This window comes from Fundulus heteroclitus, unplaced genomic scaffold (assembly GCF_011125445.2).
Source record: "Fundulus heteroclitus isolate FHET01 unplaced genomic scaffold, MU-UCD_Fhet_4.1 scaffold_337, whole genome shotgun sequence".
Classification (NCBI taxonomy): Eukaryota; Metazoa; Chordata; class Actinopteri; order Cyprinodontiformes; family Fundulidae; genus Fundulus; species Fundulus heteroclitus.
In genome coordinates this window covers 2472-25560 of record NW_023396747.1, presented here as the reverse complement: position 1 = coordinate 25560, position 23089 = coordinate 2472, and the positions used below count along the sequence as shown (strand labels likewise).

The window sequence follows — 23089 nt, the reverse complement described above, 5'->3', positions numbered from 1 at the left end:
AATAGCGCCATCTACCGCTGAGCCGCCTCTCTGAAGAATGTCCCTGGAAAATCTGCACCCGTTACTGCTGCCAATCCAGTCCTGGTCAAACCCATTACTTACTGAGTCTAATCAACCGGTCCATAATTGATCCACGGGTAGGTACAAAAACCTAAATTGTCTTGAAAAACAAACAAGCAAACAAACAGTAGTTATAATATATATATATATATATATATATATATATATATATATATATATATATATATATATATATATATATATATATATATATATATATATATATATATATATATATATATATATCAACTGCCGTTTTTTTGGTTGCTTGCTTGTTTCATATATTATATAATATATAATGCAAGCATATTTTTCCAAGTAAAACTACAAGCACAGTTTGAATCACTCACAAGGCGGTAATTGCTATACTTGAATCATTCATCCCCTGTACAGTCAGAGTAACTTTCATTTTCTGCAGTTTAGGCAGGAGGTGGAGAAAGCCCAGCGGTTCCCGCCCCCTCTGATCCAACCAAAATACGCCGTCATGCGCTCACTCGGTTTGGTTCATCATCAGCCGGGTTAGTGTCAGCAGAGAGGCATGGCGAGAACTAAGTTGTGCATTTGTTGCGCGCTGCTGCTAGTTATCGCCATCATTGCGGTAATCATATTCATTACAATTAGCAGTTTAAAATGCCCGAATGGCACTTTCCGCAACGCCGCCGTGGCCGCAGACGCAATAAAATGCTCAGAGATTGGAAGGTGAGTTATATTTAATAATGGTTTCACTTTTGACTTCCTTTTACGCACAACAGCCACGATGTGGGATTATTCACACATCTGAGATTCAGAAGTGAGAACAAACACGTTTCAGATAATATTCTTTTAGTGTGCAGTTAAATAACGTGGAAGCTGGCATGGCTGAACAGACACCAATGCAGGTGTATAACAACATTTCCAGCTGAATGGCAGAAGTAACGGGTGCTCATTTTCCAGGGACATTCTTCAGAGAGGCGGCTCAGCGGTAGATGGCGCTATTGCTGCGCTTTTGTGCACGGGCATCATGAACCCACAGAGCGCTGGGATCGGAGGGGGCTCTATCTTCACGGTGATGGACAGCTCTGGTGAGGAAAAAGTGTGATAGCAATAAAGTTATTAAAAAAACAAAAATTAAAGTGTTAAAAGATGAAAAAAATAAAATTGTTATTATGATAGTTAGTGAGGATATCTGATGGTGTAAACATATTTTTAAAGGTAATGTGAAGATCATCAACTCCAGGGAGACGGCACCGTCAAACATGAACCCTGATCGGCTGAAGTCCTGCCCCAGGTCGTCTAAAATGTTAGCAGGTAGGTTGCTGCTGCCGCGTGTCAAATGCAACTAGATCTACTACTTTTAAGTGTTCTTCCAGATCTCTGGAGAGAATATATTTTGTTGTTCCTGCTGTATCTGTTTTGAACTGTCTTTACAGGCCTCTGTGCTCCTGAAAAAATCAGTCTGTTGTGGAAAGATTTGTATACAGGGATTTTTTTTTTTACTTGCAAAAGTATACATACCCTTTAAACTATTTGAAATATTTTCTGGTTACAACCAGAAAGCTATAGTATACTTTATTGTATGTGACAGACCAACACAAACTAGTACATCTTTCTAGAGTGCAGGAAAATATGCATGATGACATAATTTTTACATTTTTTCCCCCAATCAAAAACCTGAAAAGCATGATGTGCATTTTGTCTCCTGTCGCCTGTCCTCTGAACCCCCAAAATAACACCCAGTGTAACAAATGGGCTTCTGAAGTCACCCGATTAGAAAATAGAATATGGCATAGATTCAAACTGTTCTGTAAAAGCCTGAAAGCTTCATGGGAACAATGCAGACGGATCAGGGATAGGGTCTAGCAAAATGTAAAACTGCATTGTGCTCTAAAGCAATTCCTAAGCTTTAGAAATCTCACAGAATACTATTTATCATCTGAAAAGAGGTACAAGCATGGCACAACTGTGCTAACCTACCAACGCATTTCCGCTCTCTCAGACTTGGCAGGAAGAGTATTACATTCTCAGAAATGGTGTCTGGCAGAAGAGGAAGTTGTGTCGAAGCAACATTGTGCAGTTCAAAGGGGGTGCTAACATAGACATATTTAAGGACCACTAATGTCTGTTGGCGCTGTCGTGTCGTGCAGCCGTCATTTTGTAAAGGTCACCTTTCCTCTCAGTTCAATGTATATCAGAATTTAATACATTGTAAGTTGCTGAATTTTAAACTGATTTTCACATTTCGTTGTTTCAAACCTTAAACATACAGCTATAATAGCAACTGGTTCAGTGTTTTATTCTTAGTGGGGTTAACAGAGATTCTCATGTAGTGTATGGGTATTTTTACAGAATATATATGTATGTATATATATGTATATGTATATGTATAAAAAAAATTATATTAGCCTTTCATTAGGTCACAGCTTTGACTGAACTATGTGTCTGAGGTGAAATTGTATTTAAAAATATATTTTTAAATGTCAAATGTTTGGGGCCCAATTTGTGTTTGCATTACATTATTTCATAAGAAATAAATATGTTTTAATCCCACAAAATAGTCTGCACGTTGTCCTGAGCATGTCATTATCAAAGTAAAATATTGTGGTGGCAGCATGATGAGGATGAGTTTTATCTGAAAACCTGCATGAAGAAGATAGGAAGCTAAATATAGGACAATTCTTGAATAATAATAAAAATAACCTTGAAACAGATATGACACGGTAGAGGATATTTTATTAGAATGGTCTAGTCAAAGTCCAGAACTAAATCAGATAGAGACTTTGTTGCAGGAACTGAAAATTGTTGTCCACAGGCGCTCTCCATTCAATCTGACTGAGCTTCAGATATTTAACAAGGAAGAAATGGCAACAATATAACTCAGTTGAAGGTAATTTAACAAAGAATTGACTCAGATTGGCTGAATCCAAAGTTTTCAGGTTTGTGCTTTGACAAGTTTGACAAATTAAATAGGTGAAATATAAAGAGAGACATGAATCATTTCCCTTTCACACTATAATAATGGGTGACTTTTTCATGCTCTATCACATTTTATCATGATAAATAAAAAAAATCTAAATAAAAGAACACAGTAAAATTCCTTTTTCAAGTAGATGAAAACATCGCTGAGTGGGCTCAAAATGGCGGAATAATAACTTGTGATTTGAGGGCAGAAGATGAGCATAGGCCTGCTAGTAGTGTTTAGCACTAATATTTATGACAGACTCAGTATTAAATGAAAATAACCAAGGTGATGTCTTTTATTTCTGCTCTATACCCAATTACACCACACCGCAGAACAAAATAAATATTCAAACACTGTCCCTTCATCCATCTGTGCAGATGGTAATGGAATATGGATTGGGGTCCCAGGGGAAATTCGAGGCTACGAAATGGCTCACAAACTTTATGGAAAACTGCCGTGGGCCGACCTCTTTCAGCCGACCATCAAGCTGGCCAGAGAGGGATTCCCTATTCCTCCAGTACAAGGTGGCGCTATCAGCAACATTGACAAAACCAAGATGCCGTCCCTGTGGTATGTAAGATGACAAGACTCCCAGTGTGGCTCAAAACATAGAGGAGAGCTAAACATTTGCACCTCTCTCTTACTGTTCTCAGGAAGGCATTTTCAGATAAAAATGGAAATCTCCTTAAGTCTGGAGACATTATCAAATTTGAGAAACTGGCCGACACTTTGGAGATGATTGCAAACAACGGATCAGACGCCTTCTACACTGGAAAGATAGCAGAGGATTTAGTCCGTGATGTGAAGGAAGCAGGTATTGTCAGAAGAGTTTCCACCGGCTTGCTGTGTCTGCATGGTGCAGTAATCCAATTATAAGCTAACTATTCAATTTGATCTGTAAGTGCTACAGTACGCACTCAGACTGAGACAGTTTACAGGACATGATTTATGTGGACTGGTTTTATGATATTTGCCTCTGCTCAGCTGAAATGATTTGTTTCCCTGTTTTTGTCCAGGAGGAGTCCTGACACTGCTGGACTTGGCATCATATAAGGCTACAGTAACTGATGCGTGGGTTGTCCCTATGGGAGAGTACCAGATGTACATCCCCCCGCCCCCTTCAGGAGGAGCACTCCTCAGCCTCATCCTCAACATTATGAAAGGTTCCTGCTGGATGCAGATGACATGCTGCTGTTTCTCTATACTGTTAACATTCAAAAAGTAGCATCATAGAAAAAAAGATGTTTGAAACAGGGGACTGATTTTTTTTTCTTGTTACCTTTTGGAACATTTATCCTAATATAGGCCATATGGGAAGAGTCTGAATTTCCCCATTGTGGGACAATAAATATATTCTTATCTTATCTTATCTTATCTTATCTTATCTTATCTTATCTTATCTTATCTTATCTTATCTTATCTTATCTTATCTTATATAGGTCATGTGTTTGAAGAGTATTGACCAAGCGTAGAAAATAATGTACAGTGACAATGAAATCAGTCACAAAAACATACTGTATTTAAATAAACTATTATTCTGGTTTACAGGGTATCAGATGAAGTCATCACCTCAGTCTATTGATCAAAAGACCCAATTTTATCACCGCTATGTTGAAGCTTTTAAATTTACCAACGGACTAAAGAAGTACATCGGAGATCCAAACTTCAAATCAGAAGAAATCAAAGTAAGTATTAATTTAAACAATGCCACACAAAGTACATGTTCACTGATTTACACATGGTAGTTGGTGCCTGTTCAAATTCTCAGTTATCCGGGTCATTGCAACAACTTGAGCTTAAGGTCAAGTGCGAGCCACCACAATTTCCTCCGATTTAACCCTGTTTGCTGATGGTATTCAGTGTTAGAGATTGCACCAAGAAGTTGGCGGGGGATTGGAATCAGATGATTTTTCGTTCTTGTTTTTCCTGCTCTTTGTGTTTTCAAACGTCATATTTTAGTTGTCATGTTGACCTACATTTGGTTTGAGTTGTTGTGAAAATGAGAATATGCTTTTTTCAGTTTATATCCATGGCATTGTCTTTTCTCGCCTGGGGTTCTTTTTACCTGGTTTATCAGTGAAATTGTCAACCAATCATTATTTTTGGATAGCAAATGGTGGGATTTTGTTACTGAGAGTTTTAAGGGCAAGTGAAATGCAGTGTATTATTTCTCTGTCTCATTTAAATGTTTTCATTCTGCAAATATTAAAAGCCATACTTTTAAAACACTAGAGTTTTAAAGGCAAAATAGCTCAAAAGGTCTAATGAGTGAAAACAGCTTACAGATTGCTTTGAAGCTAACCTTATATTTAATAATTTTCTTATTCATGATATTGCATTTTATTAATGTGCTTCCTTAATCTTTCACAGAGAGCAAAGAATATAACAGAAGGTAGCTTTGCTGACCACATACGGAGCCTGATAAGCGACAACAGGACACACGATCCCGAGTATTATAATGTCCCCTCGTATCTGGACAGCATGGGTACCACACATGTGTCTGTCCTGGCTAGAGATGGATCAGCCGTCGCCGTCACCAGCACCATCAACTACATGTCAGTATCTGATAAGCTCTGCTTTGACAGGAACACCTACAGATAGTTTACAGAGGATTGACTAAATGGGGGGGTGGGGGGGGGGGGGGGTCACAGATCATCTTAGGTTTGCGAGTGGAGGGTTAGAAAAATACCTTCTGCTGGAGGTCTACAGCTGATTTCATTGACGAGAATAACGATTCCAGTCAGTCATACTTAAAAAAATTACTCAGTTGTGGAAAAATTAAGTAATAATTCTAACCATATTGATCAGTTTTGAGGCTTGCAGTCATAGTTTATTACTTCAGTATGATTAGTTTATGATATTTTTTTGCATGGTATGTGGTCAATGGCTTATATAATACATATGCAGCATATTAAGAAAAACTGAATAAAAAAAGTAAAATAGAGATGCGCCATGGAATAGGCTGATTGGCAGCGTCTCAGATTGAGTGGCATTGATCAGCCAGAACGCCAAAATTTGCATCAGTAAATGCACCACACAAGGTTCAACAAGTTGTTGTTAAGTGAAGAAGACCTAATTAGGTGTTTACAGCATCAGCAAAATGTTTAAAATGAAGTCCGAAGATCTAGAGTGATATCAGAATATATTAATTAACTTATTTTGAGTGAGGCTTTCAGAGGATAACAGGAAGGCTCAGCAGAGCACAGCAAAGTTACTGTTTTGAGCTTCCAATCCATGTCTGTCATGGAACATGCTGGGTTTGTTGACAGGCTTTTAAAAATCTAAAAGTTAAAGGCTTAGATTGTATATTATGAAGAAAGGTTCTGTGAAGTTATGACCACTAAAAGTTATCTACCTGTAGTAAAAAAGATGTAAAAAGACTGTGAGCTTGTTGAAAAAGTAAAATATTTAGCGTAGTGGAACAGCTAGTCAGACGTATTTGAAACCTCTCAAACTGAAAATTTTCATATAAGTGGGATATAAGGATATGTTAGGTTATATCAAGAGCCTGTGGTTTCATAAAAGACTGCTACAGTCAGAGTTGTTTTGTCTAGCTAAACAACGTCCATGTTTGTGCATTCCTCCAACGCTGCCTCATTTACTGAGGCAGCGTTGGAGGAATCTTTTGAACCTTATTGGTGTTTGAACTGTTTAGATGCAGTAGAGCTTTCTGAGCTATCTAAAATTTTAGCTTCATCTAAACCTTCAACTTGTATGTCAGACCCAACCAAGTTATTTATGGAAGTATTTCCTTTAATTAATGCCCTTATTTTAGATATGATTAATCTATTCTTTATAAATGGATATATACCACAGGCTTTTTAAGTAACTATTATTAAGCCTTTACTTATGAAACCATCTCTTGATTAAGATGACTTAATAAATTAAAGACCTATATCCAATCTTCTTTTCCTATCTAAAATTCTTGAGAAAGTATTTGCTAATCAACTATGTGAACATTTACAAAGTAATGACATACTCTAGGAGTTTCATTCAGGCTTTACAGCTCATCATAGCACTGAAACAGCTCTGATGAAGGTCACTAATATTCTCCTGGCCTCAGATAACGGACTTGTGTCTGTACTTGTCCTGTTAGATCTCAGTGCTGCATTTGATACAATTGATCACAATATTCTGCTAGAAAGACTTGAACATACTGTAGGGATTAAGGGGAAAGCATTAGGCTGGTTTAAATCTGTTATGGGAGTTCTGGGTGGAATTCTAAACAATAGTAACTGAGTTCCCATCTTTACTTAAAGAGGAGACGGCGGTGATGACGTTCCAGCACTTTTATTGAGAAACAGAGCAGAGATTCACATAGTTGGAAAGTAATCGCACCCCACGGTCCCGCTGCAGTCTGCGTCTGCCCTGTCTCTGCCTGCCTCGCTTTTCGGGCTTCCCGTAATACTGCACCGTGGCCTTGGTTTGAGACATAACAAAGACAGTCTATCATAGACAATAATCATTCTACGCAGCATTCAGCCTTGCACTCGGCAAACAGTGGAACTTATACACAGACATCAGGTCTCCAGGCCTCCTATGTCCGAGTGGTGTGAGGCCATAGTGACTTCAGAATAATAATTCTTATAACATTCCTCTCTTTTTTTTTTTTTTTTTTTTTTGATGATGATGATGGCGTCGTCAGCATCAAGACAAAACAAGATGACCCATCACTTGAAAATGTGAACAAAGCACAGAGGAACCATTTCTGTAAACTCGTAAAGTGGGACTAAAAGGATTCCCGTGTTGGAACCGGGTAGGGCTGGAACTTTTAGTACAGATCAACATGAATGCTTCATAGAGCTTTAACACAGAAGATCAAAGGTTTAGCTTTTATCTACAATTTAGGGTTCATCTAATTAAGTAAGGCCTGTTTTAGGTCCCTATGCGCACATTATTTTAAAATTACATTAGACTATGGTAAGCTAAACCTGTTCTGTAACCAAGTTCGAATCCATCTACTCTTCCCCACCCTGAATACCAACTCCAACTCCTTTCTCCACTTACCCCTACGACGGACGATAATCCACCACTCCAAACTTACAACACCAGGAGCAAAGGCAGGAGAGGTTCAGTGCGGGCAGGGGAACAACAGAAAAAGCTACCCCGAGGGGGTAGTAAAAACTGCAAGGCCCCCCTCCCAGGGAGATCTGCTCTCGGCCAATGTGAGCCTGAAAACCCTGTATTGAATCTAAGTGTTAACATTACCAGCTAATATTAAAGGATCTTTAGAGCCAATCCGATCCTGGTTCTTCCTATATCAAATCAAAAAGGTGCATAAACCATAGATCTGTGTGTGTCTGAAGCAAACAGTTTCCATTTTTTCATAAACCCATATTGATCAACATGATGTAACATTAAAGTGTAGATCTCATAACACAAAAAAATCAAACATGTGAGTCAGTGGAACAGAGGAGTTAAACAAACAGTAACACAATATGAGAAGAGTCTGAAACGTCAAGAACGCAAAGTTAAGAAAGCCTTCAGGCCACTTAGGCACAAGGCAGAAAATAATCTAATCGCGCTTAGGGTCTCTTCAGGCAACTCCTCCCATTGAAGAATAAGGAATCAGAGTTCTCTGGCTTCTTCATCCCCAGTCCTCTTCTTGGTTCCTCCTCGCAGGCTGGACGATTGAGCTAGATGGTAATAAGCGTTCAGTTCTGGATGGGCACTGAGCATTTTATTTTGCATTTCTCGCTAATAAAACACTTTGTGAAGATGGTCTGCAGACACAAGTCCTTGTTTCCACTGGAGAACAGAAACAAGGTGCAATTAGTGTTCTTATCAAAACCCCCATCCATGTATCATTTATTAAAAAACATCCTCCAAGCACTTTCACATTCAAGATATTTCTGTCCACAATTATTTAGCTCTCAGAATTCTGCAATTTAATTATTAGTTAAAAGAGTAGTCTTTAAGTTCAAATGTATCTGCAGTAAATTCATAATAATTCTTAACAGAATGCTTTTAATGTGTGTCTTAACTGTTGTTGTCTGACAGTTGAAGTTCTCTGCAGCATAATTTCATAAACATATTCGTTTCATGTCATTTCCCATTTTATTTTAAAAAGCCAACTGAGAAAAAGAAAGCCTTTCCATGTGAAAGCCTTTTCCCTCTTTCTCTCTCTCTTTTTTTTAAAAAAGTGAGGTGCCGTTCTGCACAGAAAAGACAAAATATTTATACCATGCTGTTACTGTTCAAGGACGCCAAGGTTCTACAAAACAAAGCAGTGAGCAGGAAAGCTTTTTGAAAATGTTCTAACATTGTTGAACAACTAAAGCTACTTAAGCAAATTAGAATTAGTTCCCAAATTAATCCTAAAATAAAGTAAACCTTACATTATGTACTTTGTGATTATTTATTTTCTTAAACTGAGGATTAAGGACTTTGATTAAGAAGTTCTTGGATGAACGCATCTCTGCGTTCCTATTTGTCTAGGCCTCGGTAATCTGATCTATATATTTTGAGTGCCTGGTCAGGAAGGGTTAAGGTTCTCTGAAGCTTTCTGTTTTCAGCAACCCTGAAAACCCAGAACCCTTTACAGTCAGTGTTAGGTGTCAGGTAACCTGTGGGACCCACTTGTCTTCTCTGTGGGTCCAGGCTGGTTCCACCAGCTGTGCCCAGTCCACAACAGCTCCAGACCACAGCAGCTCATCCCTGCTGGGTGCCATGCCCCAGGGGTCTCCACACCCCCCTGTGTGGAACGTCTCTCATTGTAAGGACCTTATATCCCGTTCAAGATGTTCTTTACACAACAGGAGTTCCAATGTGGGATGTCTTTGCTGCTTTGATGTTCCTCAGAGATATCACCTTCAAGCTGTTACCCTTTTATCATCACAGCCCCCAGCAATCCTGACCAGATCAAAAATGTCCACATAATTTAATCTAATTAATTAATATTACTTATTTTCTGTATGTAAGACGATAACCATTAAATTATCCTGATCTAAAAGCCCTCAGGTTAACAGTTAGCTAAAACTCAGTGTTTGTGTTTTTTCCCTTAGGATGTTTAACTGGTTAAAAAGTCTTTTGAGTTATTTGTGTTCTAGTTGAAAGATATTAAATCTCCATAAATATTGTAACCATTGTACACTGATGCTTTAATCCTAAATTTACCCATGTTAGTTAATAGGATGTGTCATTCTGCTAATTTTATTGCAACCTTATCCATTTTAGCCAGTAACCTTTTCTTTGCGTTTTATTGAAGCCTGCCAGAGTAGCAGAAATCAGCTTACTCTAAGATGTTTATTAAATGAAATGCTATTTAAAGTTCAGATTACTCTACGTATATAGTGAAAACTAATTAATTCATTTATTTGTTAAACTGTTGATATAATACCCACTTAACTTTTTAAGTTGCTCTATGATTCCATCAAGGTGCTTCTTTAAAAGTTTTCCACCTTTACATAATCTTAATGTGTTTCATAATGTGTGTTTTGTTTTAATTGTGTACAACAAAATCTGAAGTGAAATGCATGAAGTCGTGTCTGCAGAACTCATCTGTGTTTGTTGTCGAAGGTTGTCCGATGCCTCAGTCATAGTCCTTCATTGTCCTTTTTCAGTCCAATGTCTAAATTCAGCAGCCCAACATTCTCCTTCTCATCAAGAGTCCATCCTCCAGTCCTCACGCCTGCAAACAGAATGAATTCTGCCAGTATTTTTTGCCAAAGAAATGCTCCATAGGTTGAAAAGAAATTACAGCAAAACAGTCACAAACATTTTAACTACAGTGTTCCCTCTAACATGACTAACATAAAAGAAACAAAAGGATAGAAAAAAAATAAATCAAACTTTGTCTCTGACAAAATAAAACTCAAAACTGGATCAGGCTGAAGTCAATGACATCACCTTTAGTCCTTGTCCCAAGGATCTGCCCCCCATGGCACTGCGGCACTGTTTCTGCATTCTCTCGCATCTGAGAATGTCTAAAATGAGACTAAATCTCTATGTTAGCACAATCCTATCATATTGACCAGGTTTCTTTGCAAAGAAAAAGAAGCAGAAAGATAGAGCTGTTAATAGCAGAAAGCAACAAACATCATTAAGACACCACCTTTGCCAGCTGGAAGATCTCCTGACATAACTTGGTTAAAACTAAGTATAATTTAGTGTTCAGTCTTCTCAGAGTCTTCTGTTGGCAGAAAGGTGGCGTCCCCTTTAATCTGAAAGCAATAACTCAGAGAAAAACAAGAGTGTTAATAGCATGCAGTTAAACCCTGGTCCCCTTAGTGTCCCTTTAACGTGATGTTGTTCTGCTTTTTCTTGCTGATCCTGGGAAGGTATGTATTCTTCACCTTTCCTTTGAAACTCTGTTCAAAACACCTCCAACAGAAAGAAAATAAAAAAATAACCAAAAAAACTAAAACAAAATTGTCTTCCAAGGAGCACAATTATGTATTTTCCAATATGTCATACATTATTAACTTATTACAACTTTTGATTTCTTTCTGGTCCTTTGACCATGTGTATTTGCTGTTAGTAATACTTTTATTTATATATACCTTTTCAATCTTATTTGGTCAAGGGTGAAACTTTAAAGCAATGATTTTTCCCTTTTACTTCCAGTGTTTCTCTATAAATGATAAGAGTTTTCCCCATAATTCAGCACATTGAGAAGGCTACCCAAAACAAACCAAGATTAGAATTAGAATTTAACCTTTCAGAAGCTGGCTTTATTTTATTTTTCCCTCTGACATAGTTTTCGTAGCCTCGTGAGACCATCCTGATCTCGCGAGCTTTGAGGTTTCACTCGCAGATCAGTCTGGCTACTCTCCGTTAAAGAAAATTTGGAGCCGTTCACCAAACGAACGTCCAATCAGCGTTGGCTTTGAGGCGGCTTGAGGTGTGACGCAACTGGAAGCGCGACAGTTCAGTCTAAAGAACATGGCGGCTTCAGCCGATGAAACTAGCGTTAGCGTGGCTATCGAGCAAGTTTTATCGGAATTACAGAGTATTTCTTTGCTGAGCTAACGAGCCTTTACCTGCAGCAGCAAGAGTAGCTTGGCTTGTGGTTGTGTTTTCGTCGTCGCTCGTAACAGGGCGACGACGAATCTGATTGGTTCATTTGGCCCGTCTATCACCAACATAGGCCAATCAGCTAACCAGTATTTTCTCCCCTTCCCAAAATTACTTCAACGGAAGGTTTCCAGATGGATATGCGGAGCAAATCTATCTGGCGGAGTCAGGTAATAGTTTTCGTGCCCTAGGCCAGAACACACAGACCCAGCCTTGCCATAACATTCAGATGTTTACATCATGATCAGATTTGTTTACCATATCTATTGTCCTGTTTCAGGTTATACTGTCCCTCTGAGGTTCGCCTCAGCTCAGCATAACTAATAACATCAGATGATTTTGTAACTGTTGACGCGTGAAACGTGGCCTTCTGATATTTTGACGCTTTTCAAAATGTTTATCATTAGTTGCATTCAAATCCCAAGTAAAAAGAAATAAAATAAATTAATAGAGAACCCTTAGAAAAGCAATTCATATTTAGTTCCATACAGTTTGTTCAAAGCAGTTTTTTTCCCATCTATTTAAATTAAAGATCATGCATTTCTTAACTTCTTTCACATGGACTGGTTTGTGATGAATCATTATTATTATAAGAAATGAGATCTCAGTAATTTTAAATTACTTTAGGGCTAAAAAAACAAGCTATAGGATCTAATTTCATACAGTAAACTCAAGAAGCTTTATGTAAAGCTTATTACACTGAGCTATATAATACACTGGAGTGCTAATCACCGTCTGTTAGAACGAGTCGCTTTGAAGCCACCAGCCTCCATATTGGTACTCCCTATTTCCCCCCAGTAACTAAGGAATATGTGCGCTACAGCATCGAATAACAAGGATTTTCTCATGTTCAGGGGAGCTTAAAACTTTTAAAATGTCAAATACCATATAGTTTTATGTTATGTTCTAAAAATATCAAGTACTGAGAAAGTCGTGTGCTGAAATATTTTGCATTTTATTTATTTAAATATATATGTTTAACATTTATAAATATATAAATAACAATATACAAAAACATATATTTACATATGTGTATACATATATATACATATATACATATACACATACTTATATATACATATATATATATATAATATGAATAACATGTAAAATATTTCAGCACCTAATTTTCTAGTAGTTGATAGTGTTAGTACATCCACTGACTGTAGAATTACCTGTGAAACGTTTTCACTGAGCCAGAAAACTGCTTGTTGTTGCAACCAAATCCTATGGGATTCTGTGAGAGTAGGGAGGAGCAAGATGGTGGCCAGTGACTTCAGTTTTTCGGCAAAATCAGCACTCCAGTGTATTATATAGCTCAGTGGCTTATTACCAGTTCCATTTGTCTAACAAAGATGAAATATTTTCGTTCAAGACATGTTAATCTCACCGTGTATCAATTTAATTTGGTCCGGATATTTAATGTTAAAAAAAAAAACTTTGTTATTTAAATATCTCTTTTCCTTTACCTTTTTGTTAACATAGTCCATGTTTAAAATGTCATTTGAATTACGGAGCTGCAGTTCTCCCAAAACAAATGAACATTCTGAAACCATGAACAATTAATTCACACAGATGAACTTTTAGTTACATACGATACATACATACGATACATACATACGTACAGTTACATACGTACAGATACATAGAAACGATGACAATCAGACAAACAAACACGTGCAGGCCTGCTTTTTTCACTATCTTAAATAGTCTATGTTTTTCATAATTTTTAAACGGCAACGGCAACGCCGAAAGATGTTTTCAACGCGTTAAGTTCCCGCTTAGTTTAAAAAAGGGGAGAGCGTGTGCTGGTTACGACCCACGAAAGTTTCGTCCACACGCGGTTTTACATTTCAGCCCCGCAAGGACACAACTCTGTGTCTCACATACACCTGGACGCTTACCCATTTTTCAAAGTTATACGTTGTTATTAGCAGTTTAGGACACTTTTACCCATAACGGAAGTGTCTCTTGTCAGTCCCCCCGATGCAACGTCCTTTTAGTTCCGTTTCCGTTTTCTTTTTTTTATTCATTTTATTAAATTTTTGCTTTTCTTTTTCTCTCTTAATTTTATTTTTATTATTTAGTAGGAGTACTGCAATAAAATAATAGTAATAATAATAATAACCCCTATGTGAGAAATATCCCTGTTTAATCAAATCATTTCAAATAACTTATGCATGTCATGCTTCTGGGCCCCTACTTTTTCAGCATGAAATCGAACCTCCCACCCTGGGGCAAGGCTTGACCCTGAAAAACCTCTGCCTTTCCCCCATTACACGGACTCTTCTGCATCCAGACTTTTTTTGTTTGTTTGCTTGTTTTTATTTATTTTATCCTTTTTTTGTGTTTTTATTATTATTTTCTACTCGTCCTTAGCACGATCGACCAACTAAAATGAAAGGCCTCACATCTGATGGTCGCCTTTTTGGTATAATGGTCGGGGTCCCCACTTATCAAAGCTGCGAACGTCTTCGCAACAGTCAAGGACTTAAGCATCCCTGCCGCTTTCATCCACAACAGAAGTGGACAGCCTCTTGTACAAAACCAAGACAAGAGGACTTTAATGGACCAGCTGCAAACTGCTCAGACTGGTCACCCGTTCTCCAGGTGAAAATCATTCTGCCCCTCCTCCTCCTAGTATGAGAGTCGGTATTTCAGCTGAAAACTTATTTTAATTACATTTTGAATTTTAGTTTAATGTTAAAACCTTAGTCACTGTTCTGTATTGCGAATCCTGTTTTATATAAATATAATTAATCATTTCTACCGGTTTTTACTTTTATTACCTTTTAGGTTTACAGTTTTAAATTTAAAAATTTCTTGAGGTATACTTTAAATGGGGTTTAAATTTTAAAAGCTTGCAAGCATTTTTGACCAATTGCGTTTGTTTTTAAAGAGCTGGAAAATAATCCCCTTACTGTCTCATGAAAGAAAGGTTCGGATCTTCGCGCCGACGCCCAGAGACCCTCCGAGACCACGAGCTCCTCCACGTCCCTTGAAAATCTATTCGGGGTACCAGAGGCCGGATAACCTCTCCGGGCTGGCCAAAGCAGCTCCTGTCCCCGGACTCCCCGGCTCGTCGGTCGGAGATCTTGTTCGTTTACGCCAAATTGTTATGGGAGTTCTGGGTGGAATTCTAAACAATAGTAACTGAGTTCCCATCTTTACTTAATGAGGAGACGGCGGTGATGATGTTCCAGCACTTTTATTGAGAAACAGAGCAGAGATTCACATAGTTGGAAAGTAATCGCACCCCATGGTCCCGCTGCAGTCTGCGTCTGCCCTGTCTCTGCCTGCCTCGCTTTTCGGGCTTCCCGTAATACTGCACCGTGGCCTTGGTTTGAGACATAACAAAGACAGTCTATCATAGACAATAATCATTCTACGCAGCATTCAGCCTTGCACTCGGCAAACAGTGGAACTTATACACAGACATCAGGTCTCCAGGCCTCCTATGTCCGAGTGGTGTGAGGCCATAGTGACTTCAGAATAATAATTCTTATAACAAAATCTTATCTGTCTGACAGATTCCAGTTTGTTCATGTTAATAATAAATCTTCTTCAAACTCTATGGTCACTTGTGGAGTACCACAAGGTTCAGTCCTTGGGACAGTTCTCTATACTATGTATATACTTCCGATTGGAAAAATTATCACTGCCAATGCTTTTCAATGGGCCAATACACAGTTATAGTCCCAAGAATACATGACTGTATATGTCTAATGTATAGCCCAAAGGCTGTGGGCTTGCCATGCAAGAGGTTGGTGGATTGAATCTTGGTGTGGAAAGCTAAGAGTCTCAATTTTTTACCCCCACAATATATATATCAAAATGTGTGTCTTGATTGCGTGAAGTGTGCGTTTTGTACCACCCACCATTTTGAGTTACCATGGTGACGTAATAAGCCAAAAACCATGCCCGAATACCCCATAGTATTTTCTCCCTTTTTGCGGTACTTCCCAGTGGAGGATTTTAACCAAACTAGTACAGTACCATCACGCGGTGATACTGAACACAAACATGTTAGCGGCTAACGGTTAGCATGTTGCTAACGGAAGTAGCCCTAAGAAGGTCCTACCAACTTCTGCTTAGCCAGGTTTGTTCTGCCTTTACAGAGAAAGAGAGGGCTATAGCTGTTTGTGAGCTTCCATGACAATGGTCTCTGCAAACCAGAGGCTCCTAGGAGGTCAGGGATATGCTCCATTGGCTTAGCATGACACCTTTCAATGCTCACTGCGGGGACTGTGATGAACATAGGAATATGATATTCACAAGGGTACTCTTGCAATTAGCACAGTACGCACCACGAGGCAGGCACCTTTCTAAATTTCTTCAGAAATTTTCTAGTTTTCCTTCTTCTACTGTCCTCCACCCACTTTAGAGCCAATGATATAGTAATAAAATAACATAGTTCTAACGCATATATACTCAAGAAATGTGTTATTTTTTAATCTTAACATTTACTTTAGGAATCACTACTGCAACCCTAGTTTCTTAAATTTTTGGATATTAAAGATCTGCAAATAATCATTAAACTTATTTTCTACTCAAGAATAAAACTATTGACAAATATCTACTACCTTTCCTTTCTTCTTAATTTCTGGTAATCTGATCTTTTTGAATTAATATATTTCCATGTCCATGTGGGCCTTAAAGACCATAATACTGTTGGACTAAATTATTTATTTTAGAATTTAAATGTTCGTGCTCTATCATCCCCAATCCACTGAAAGTATTTTCCCTCCTTTCCTCTTTCCCCAACAATTTTCTAACTTTCTTACCTTGATGATTCCTATTATGTCCTTTCAAATTGATCCAGTAACTAACCATTAACTGATGTCTTGTAATGCACATGCTGGAGTTGTTTTAATTGCCCCTAAAAAAATTCTCAATCCTCGAGCTTGTATTACACAAAAATCTTTTAACCGGGATTTAGCTGCCAAACCATATACCACACACCCATAATCTATTTTTAATTAATTCAATTAAATTAAGTGAATCAAAATTAGCACCCCATGTTGACACCTTATAATATTAAGTACTTTTTTTTGTACTTTTTCCATAATATGCTCTATATAGTTTTTCCAAGGAAGCTTTTCTAAATAGAATCCAACTACATAGAAGGTTCCCTTCTTTCCATTTCTTATTAAATTCTATTAACTAATTATTTAATACTTCATCACTTAGATATTTAACATAGTATAACACATTTCATCTTTCCCTGGAGCACTGTTCCTAGTTCTATCTGAAGCTCTTTTTAATTCTCCAGTAGAAAAGGGACAATTTATTGAATCTTCGTTATTCACTTTTCTTTCTAAATCTTCAACATTTCTACCTCTAGTTCTTTCCCATCCCTGCAAAATGTTCTATTTGCTCATCTTATTGTACTTCTCATATTTTCCTGTGCTTTTTTATATTCAATGAGGTGTTGAAAATGACAAAGACCTTTTGACCACTTAATTGCCTTAAGTGGTCAAAAGGTATTTGTAAAGGTCTTACTACTAATTTCCACTCATCATTCCACTATTAAACTGGTTTCCTGCCATTGTCTAATGTCTCCTTTACTTCTCTATTTATTTTCCTCAGATTCCCAACCAGTTGTTTCACATTCCCCTATTTCTCTGTTCACCTGCTCTTGCAGGTGTTTTAACTTTGACTTTGCACATCCATGTCAGTTTCTTAGCTTTTTCCACCTGACCTTCCGTGTTACACCCAATCACAAGATGTGCATCGCTCAGTAGCTAAAGCATATTTGATTTCTCCAACCTGTGCTCTAAGTGTTTTAGTTAACTTCAGTGGATCAACTTTCTATACTCTCTCTTCCTCCTCAAATCTTACTATAACATTCATATAAATAGTTCTTGGAACATTTACTCCTCTTTGCCTTCACTATCAGTTCCTTGTGTACTTCCCTCACTTCTTTTTCCCCTCTTTCTGTCACTGACTCTGTCACTGACACTTTCCTCCATTCCCCACCTTTTCCCACTCTTTTACTTCACTTTGACCACCATTCTCTTCCTTCTAACTGCTATTCTAATCCTGCATAACCGGGTGCCGTTGACAAATCACTACTCATTCCACTGAGGACGCCACTAAGAGATGGCGTACTGTCTGGTCAAGATCACTTTCCTCCTGTTTGTTTCAGTGTGACTGAGCACCGAGAAGCTGTCAGTAATCGCTCTGAGCTTCAATGTCAACGGGCCCATGACCAAAGTTCGACCTGGGGACTGTTTTAATTTATCTCTTGCAATCATATATACGTGAAAATAGAATAATGCGATTTTCATTAATAGTATTTAGGATAATGTTAAACCCTGAGTTTTTGGGTAAAAAGACTGCTCCTGCTATTTAAGTTGAATAAATGCAAAATTAATGCAGTTTTGGGATGCATCACAATAGCCATGCTAATCATAATATAAGATGCTGATTTTTTATTTTTTTTTTTACTTTGTAGTTATTTAGTTTTTGTTTTATCATATTTGTAAAACCCTGTTTTCAGGTCCTTACAAAGATGGTGTGACATCACCTCTGCTTCTAATATTAATGACCAATCTCTGCAGGAAGGTGGAACAAAATATTTTCAGTTTAGCTCATCTAAATTCTTTTTCTATAAATATGCATAGAATCCAGGAATTGATTAAATTAACCAGGTGATTTATTTATCTATTTTACAAAAACTGGAGATTGGAAATTGACCAAGTCTGATTGTGCATCTCATGTGTGCATACACCTTCATCTGGGTCCATCTGGATCCAGACTATTTGGCCATTGCCCCCCACCCCCACTACTTTGTCAAACCAATGGCTTTAGAATTAGAAGTGAGGCAGGTCATATAGAGTAGGAAGATTTAGAAACAAATGGGTGGATTTTTGAGGATGCTACTAAAGAAAGAGAGTGCTTCATTATCAGACTACCATCACCTAGTTTATCTAACTTGCACATGTTCTTTACAGATTTGGCTCTGGGGTCTACTCTTCAAGCACTGGAATCATCCTAAACAATGAGCTGATCGACTTTTGTGGAAGGACCGATAACATCTCTCCTGGTAATCAGATTAATACGACGTCTTTTCATTTATACTATAGACAGTTAAGGGCGATCCTGCAGTCTCATACAACTTGTTGATTGCCTACTTCTCTTTGTTATAGTAATGGTGAGAGGGGAGCTGCAAGAATTGTGAAAAACTCAAGTAAACTTTTATATAAGATCAAATTTCCCCTCTTTATTTAATCATGCCAGAATAGCAGTTTCCTCCCATTTCTTGTGTTTTGGGATGGTTTCTATCCAGTTTCCATTTCTGTAATCTACTCAGGTTTAATGGTTTGTTTGTGTGTGGTGGTAATGTGGTGAACAATAATCTTGCCTGCAAGCTGAATTTGTGTGTTCACAAACATATGAGAATCCATCTTGTCCTGCTCCCGCCTCAATCGGAACCAAAAAGGGTTCGGGCCAATCACGCTGCAGAGTATTATGGTTTGAGGTGAGACATACAGCTATGACGAAAGACATGGTAGCGCAGGAGGACGAATGCATAGCTGCTGTTATCACATCTGTTTAGTCAGAATCCATGATTTCTTCTTTGAAAGAAAAACAGGAAAAAGTGCCCTGACCAGCGTAACTTGTTGTTTCTCATGGGGCTTACTTATTACGTTTTAATTTGATACCATGATTGGCTAAAACTAATCATTGATATGCGGCTCTAGGTGTCCCTTCACCCAATCATCTTGGAAAGTTCTACTGAATATCCCTTCTTTCCATGAATAGACGCGCGACCAGATTGATGATGTGCAGTATTACACGTTATCAATCTAGCTTGTCTAGTTGGGTGAACATGATATTAGTTTGAATTTAGCTGAAAGCCTTTCTGTATTAAATTTCTCACAGGGGTGCTAGTTCGGCTTTTCTTTCTGTTTGTTACTAATTCAGTCTAAAATCTGAACCCAAAGAAAGGAACCATAATACTTTCCTCCAGAAATCACACAAATTTAATTGTTTATGTAAATGGTTTTAAAATAAAACAAGCCTACATGTGCATTCACAACAGTCATGCTTAAGTGATTCTTCGTGTTTCTTGTCTGAAACTAAGTAGTTTTCGGGAAAAAAAGAAAGAAGGTGAAGCATATGTTTGTATTCAATCTCTTAACTTTGAAACCTTTAATTAAATTCCAGTGCAACCAATTGTTTTCAGAAAACTACTAATTAGCAATCTGTAACTGGTATACATCCCAACAGTGTAATATGGTGGTGGCAGCATCATGCTGTGGGCGTCCTTTTCTTCAACGGTCACAGAGAACTTAGTCAGAGTTGATGAAAAGATGGATGGATCTATTTGTAGAGAAATCTCACAAGGAAAACAGATGAGAGAATGCACAATATTTAAGACTGGCCCAGAGGTTCACATTCTAGCAATAGGCCGGCACAAAACATACAATCAGTACTACAATGGGATGATTTAACACGATAATATTCAGACCTAAATCTGATTTAGAATTTGGGGAAAATTTAAAAAGTATATATAAAGATGCTCTGCATTCAAACTGAATATATCATTCCGATAAAATACAGACAAATTTATGAAAACATTCAAGGAGTATAAATAACCGTTGCAGGCCATATATTCTTACTTTTTGTATACTTACTTTCAATGGTCCAGCGTTTGAGGTCTGAAAAAGAAAAGAAAACACATTTGAAACACAAAACTGTTGACAAATCAAATTAGCATGAATACGTCCCTTTTTAAAGAGACATTCAACAAAAGATGAGACACATGAAGATGAACTCCATGTCTTTCTCTGTCTGACTCATATTTATTTACTGGCGCTCCATTGAAAGCATTTCCAATCATTTATCTCTTCTTCTCTTGACAATGTTGGCCTGAACTGCAGTTGTCTGTGCTGTCAGTCATGGCTCTTGTTGTGTCTGCAGGGGAGCAGCCCCCCTCCTCCATGGCCCCCGCTGTGCTGAAGTCTGACTCAGAGATACTAGTGACCGGAGCGAGTGGTGGGAGCATAATCACAACAGCGCTGGCCTCTGTACGTGGCCATGGCAATCACAATAATTGCACTCAGAATTAACTGCTGCACACTGATGCTCCTCGCTGTAGTCACAGCTAGGTCTTCCTTCATGATCATCATGACTGTTATCAGCACATTCCCATCAGGATGTCTTCTTTCTCTTGCAGGCCCTCATCAACCACCTTTGGTTTGGAAAGAGCCTTAAGGAGGCAATTGCTACTCCTCTTGTCTTTGTTGACTCTGAAAACTCAGTAGAGTTCGAACTCGACTTTGACAAGGTAATGCATTTGTGACTGTTCTCAGGGGTCAGGAAACACACTGCACAGCTTTAACCTAATCCTATTTTTCCTTATTTCTCTTCAGCATGTAATCGAGGCTATTAAAGCATTGGGGCACAGTCTGAAACAAGCCGACAGATTATATAATTCCACAGTTAATGCTGTGGAGAAAAAGGGCGGATGTGTCTGTGCTGTGTCTGATGACAGGAAACAAGGAGAGGCAGCTGGTTATTGACACATCTATGGCTGCAGAGGATGTCCTGAAAATGACCGAGATCCTCCTGCAGCAGAAGGTGCCTGTTGTTCTCCCTGAACAAGACTCGGAAAAACAGGTTTCATTTGCGGAGGCTTTGCAGTAACATGACTTCCTGTGACTTTGATGAGCTCACACAGACTGTAACAAGCTGTCACCATGGAAAAAACAAGACTGTTTTTGTCACTTCTTTTGTGTTTAAATGACCAAGTCTTGAATATTTTTGCCCTTTCTTGAATGTTTTTTAATGAATTGAAAGTCATAGTCATCATCCACAAAGTCTCTCAAGTAACTTGATATTTTTTACATGTAAATGGAGCTCATGAATACATGACAGCCAAGTTTTGTGTAAAGACCTTATTTTAATAACCATGCCTGCAAGCTGAATTCTCTCAGTGTTTGAGCGTTCAAAAACAGACGAGAATCTGACACCAGACAACAAAGGTGACACTCTAGGCTGGTTACCAGTATTTGTTGTATACATTTCATCTTGTTTTGTGATTTGTTTGTTTTGTTTGTTTGCATATACCATGAAACCAATGGCATTTTACTCAGGTTACCGTATTGAAAACCGGTCCATTCCTAGGGGATGGTTGCTTTTCTTTATTTTTAAACCCTCAAGAGCTTTGAGGAGCAAGGTTCAGCTGAGAAAAAAAGCAGCTAAAAGGCAGGCAGTATTGTCACTATAATTTAGTGTTGTTGAAATGATGATGAATGAACTTACGATTGATATATATGGAGATCCAATGCAAAATCTGCAGGATATCAGAATTTAAATGCTATTCATGATGAAGCTGTGGCACACACCACCGTCTTAGTAAGGGATGTCTGTTAAAACAATTAATTAAATTCCCATTTGAAAGTTTTTCTATGTGAACACAATTTGTGCCTCTGGCGAATCATCAGTCTCCATAGGTTTTGAATCATGTATGCCTGAATCACAAATTGCTGCGATGAATTATTGAAATACAACATTTTGAACTGTTTCTTCAAGTCAATTAAGTTTATCTTCCTGCTGAAAAATAAGTTCATTAAGATCAAATTATTTAGAGTTACATTTTTTCTTCCCTCAACTCAACTCTGGATGACTCACCAGAGCTCAAGTCCCTCCATCCACGACTTTGGGGTCAGGAAAAGGACAACCAGTGGCAGTTTGTCATTAGGGGGGTGGTTGGGCATCACGCCCATCAAAAAATGCAGGAACCAAAATGACAAAATAAAAAGTAACCATCTCATCTGTTTTCTCATAACGTGTCTCTGACTTTAGATTTATCAGTATCCCCATTCAAATTTGGGTTTATCTGTGATTATTTTTTTCTGTTGGCCTCCTAATTTTAATGTTTCAAAAACTAAGGGGCCTCGGACAAATGACTGTGTGTGTATCTTTGTGACCTTTGGTTCCATGTGACTTCATACTGCTCTCTAATTGGTTATTTAAAATGTCTATTGGGGCGTAGCTCTCACACATTGTGTGCTTAAAAATGTTAAATTTCACAATGAGACAGGACAGACACAAAAAAACATGCAT

At 38.0% G+C, this 23089-nt stretch overlaps 1 protein-coding gene across 1 annotated transcript; it reads left to right on the top strand.

Annotated features, from left to right (window-relative positions):
* Window positions 1–577: 577 nt before the first annotated feature.
* On the top strand, window positions 578–22092 carry LOC110367554 (glutathione hydrolase 5 proenzyme-like). Its single transcript, XM_036130325.1, has 12 exons — window positions 578–759; window positions 994–1121; window positions 1252–1347; window positions 3376–3568; window positions 3652–3812; window positions 4015–4161; window positions 4547–4683; window positions 5369–5553; window positions 18970–19061; window positions 20942–21048; window positions 21198–21308; window positions 21394–22092. The coding sequence occupies exons 1-12, from the start codon at window positions 599–601 to the stop codon at window positions 21541–21543; spliced, it is 1668 nt and encodes a 555-aa protein (XP_035986218.1). The 5' UTR covers window positions 578–598; the 3' UTR covers window positions 21544–22092.
* The last annotated feature ends 997 nt before the right edge of the window (window positions 22093–23089 follow it).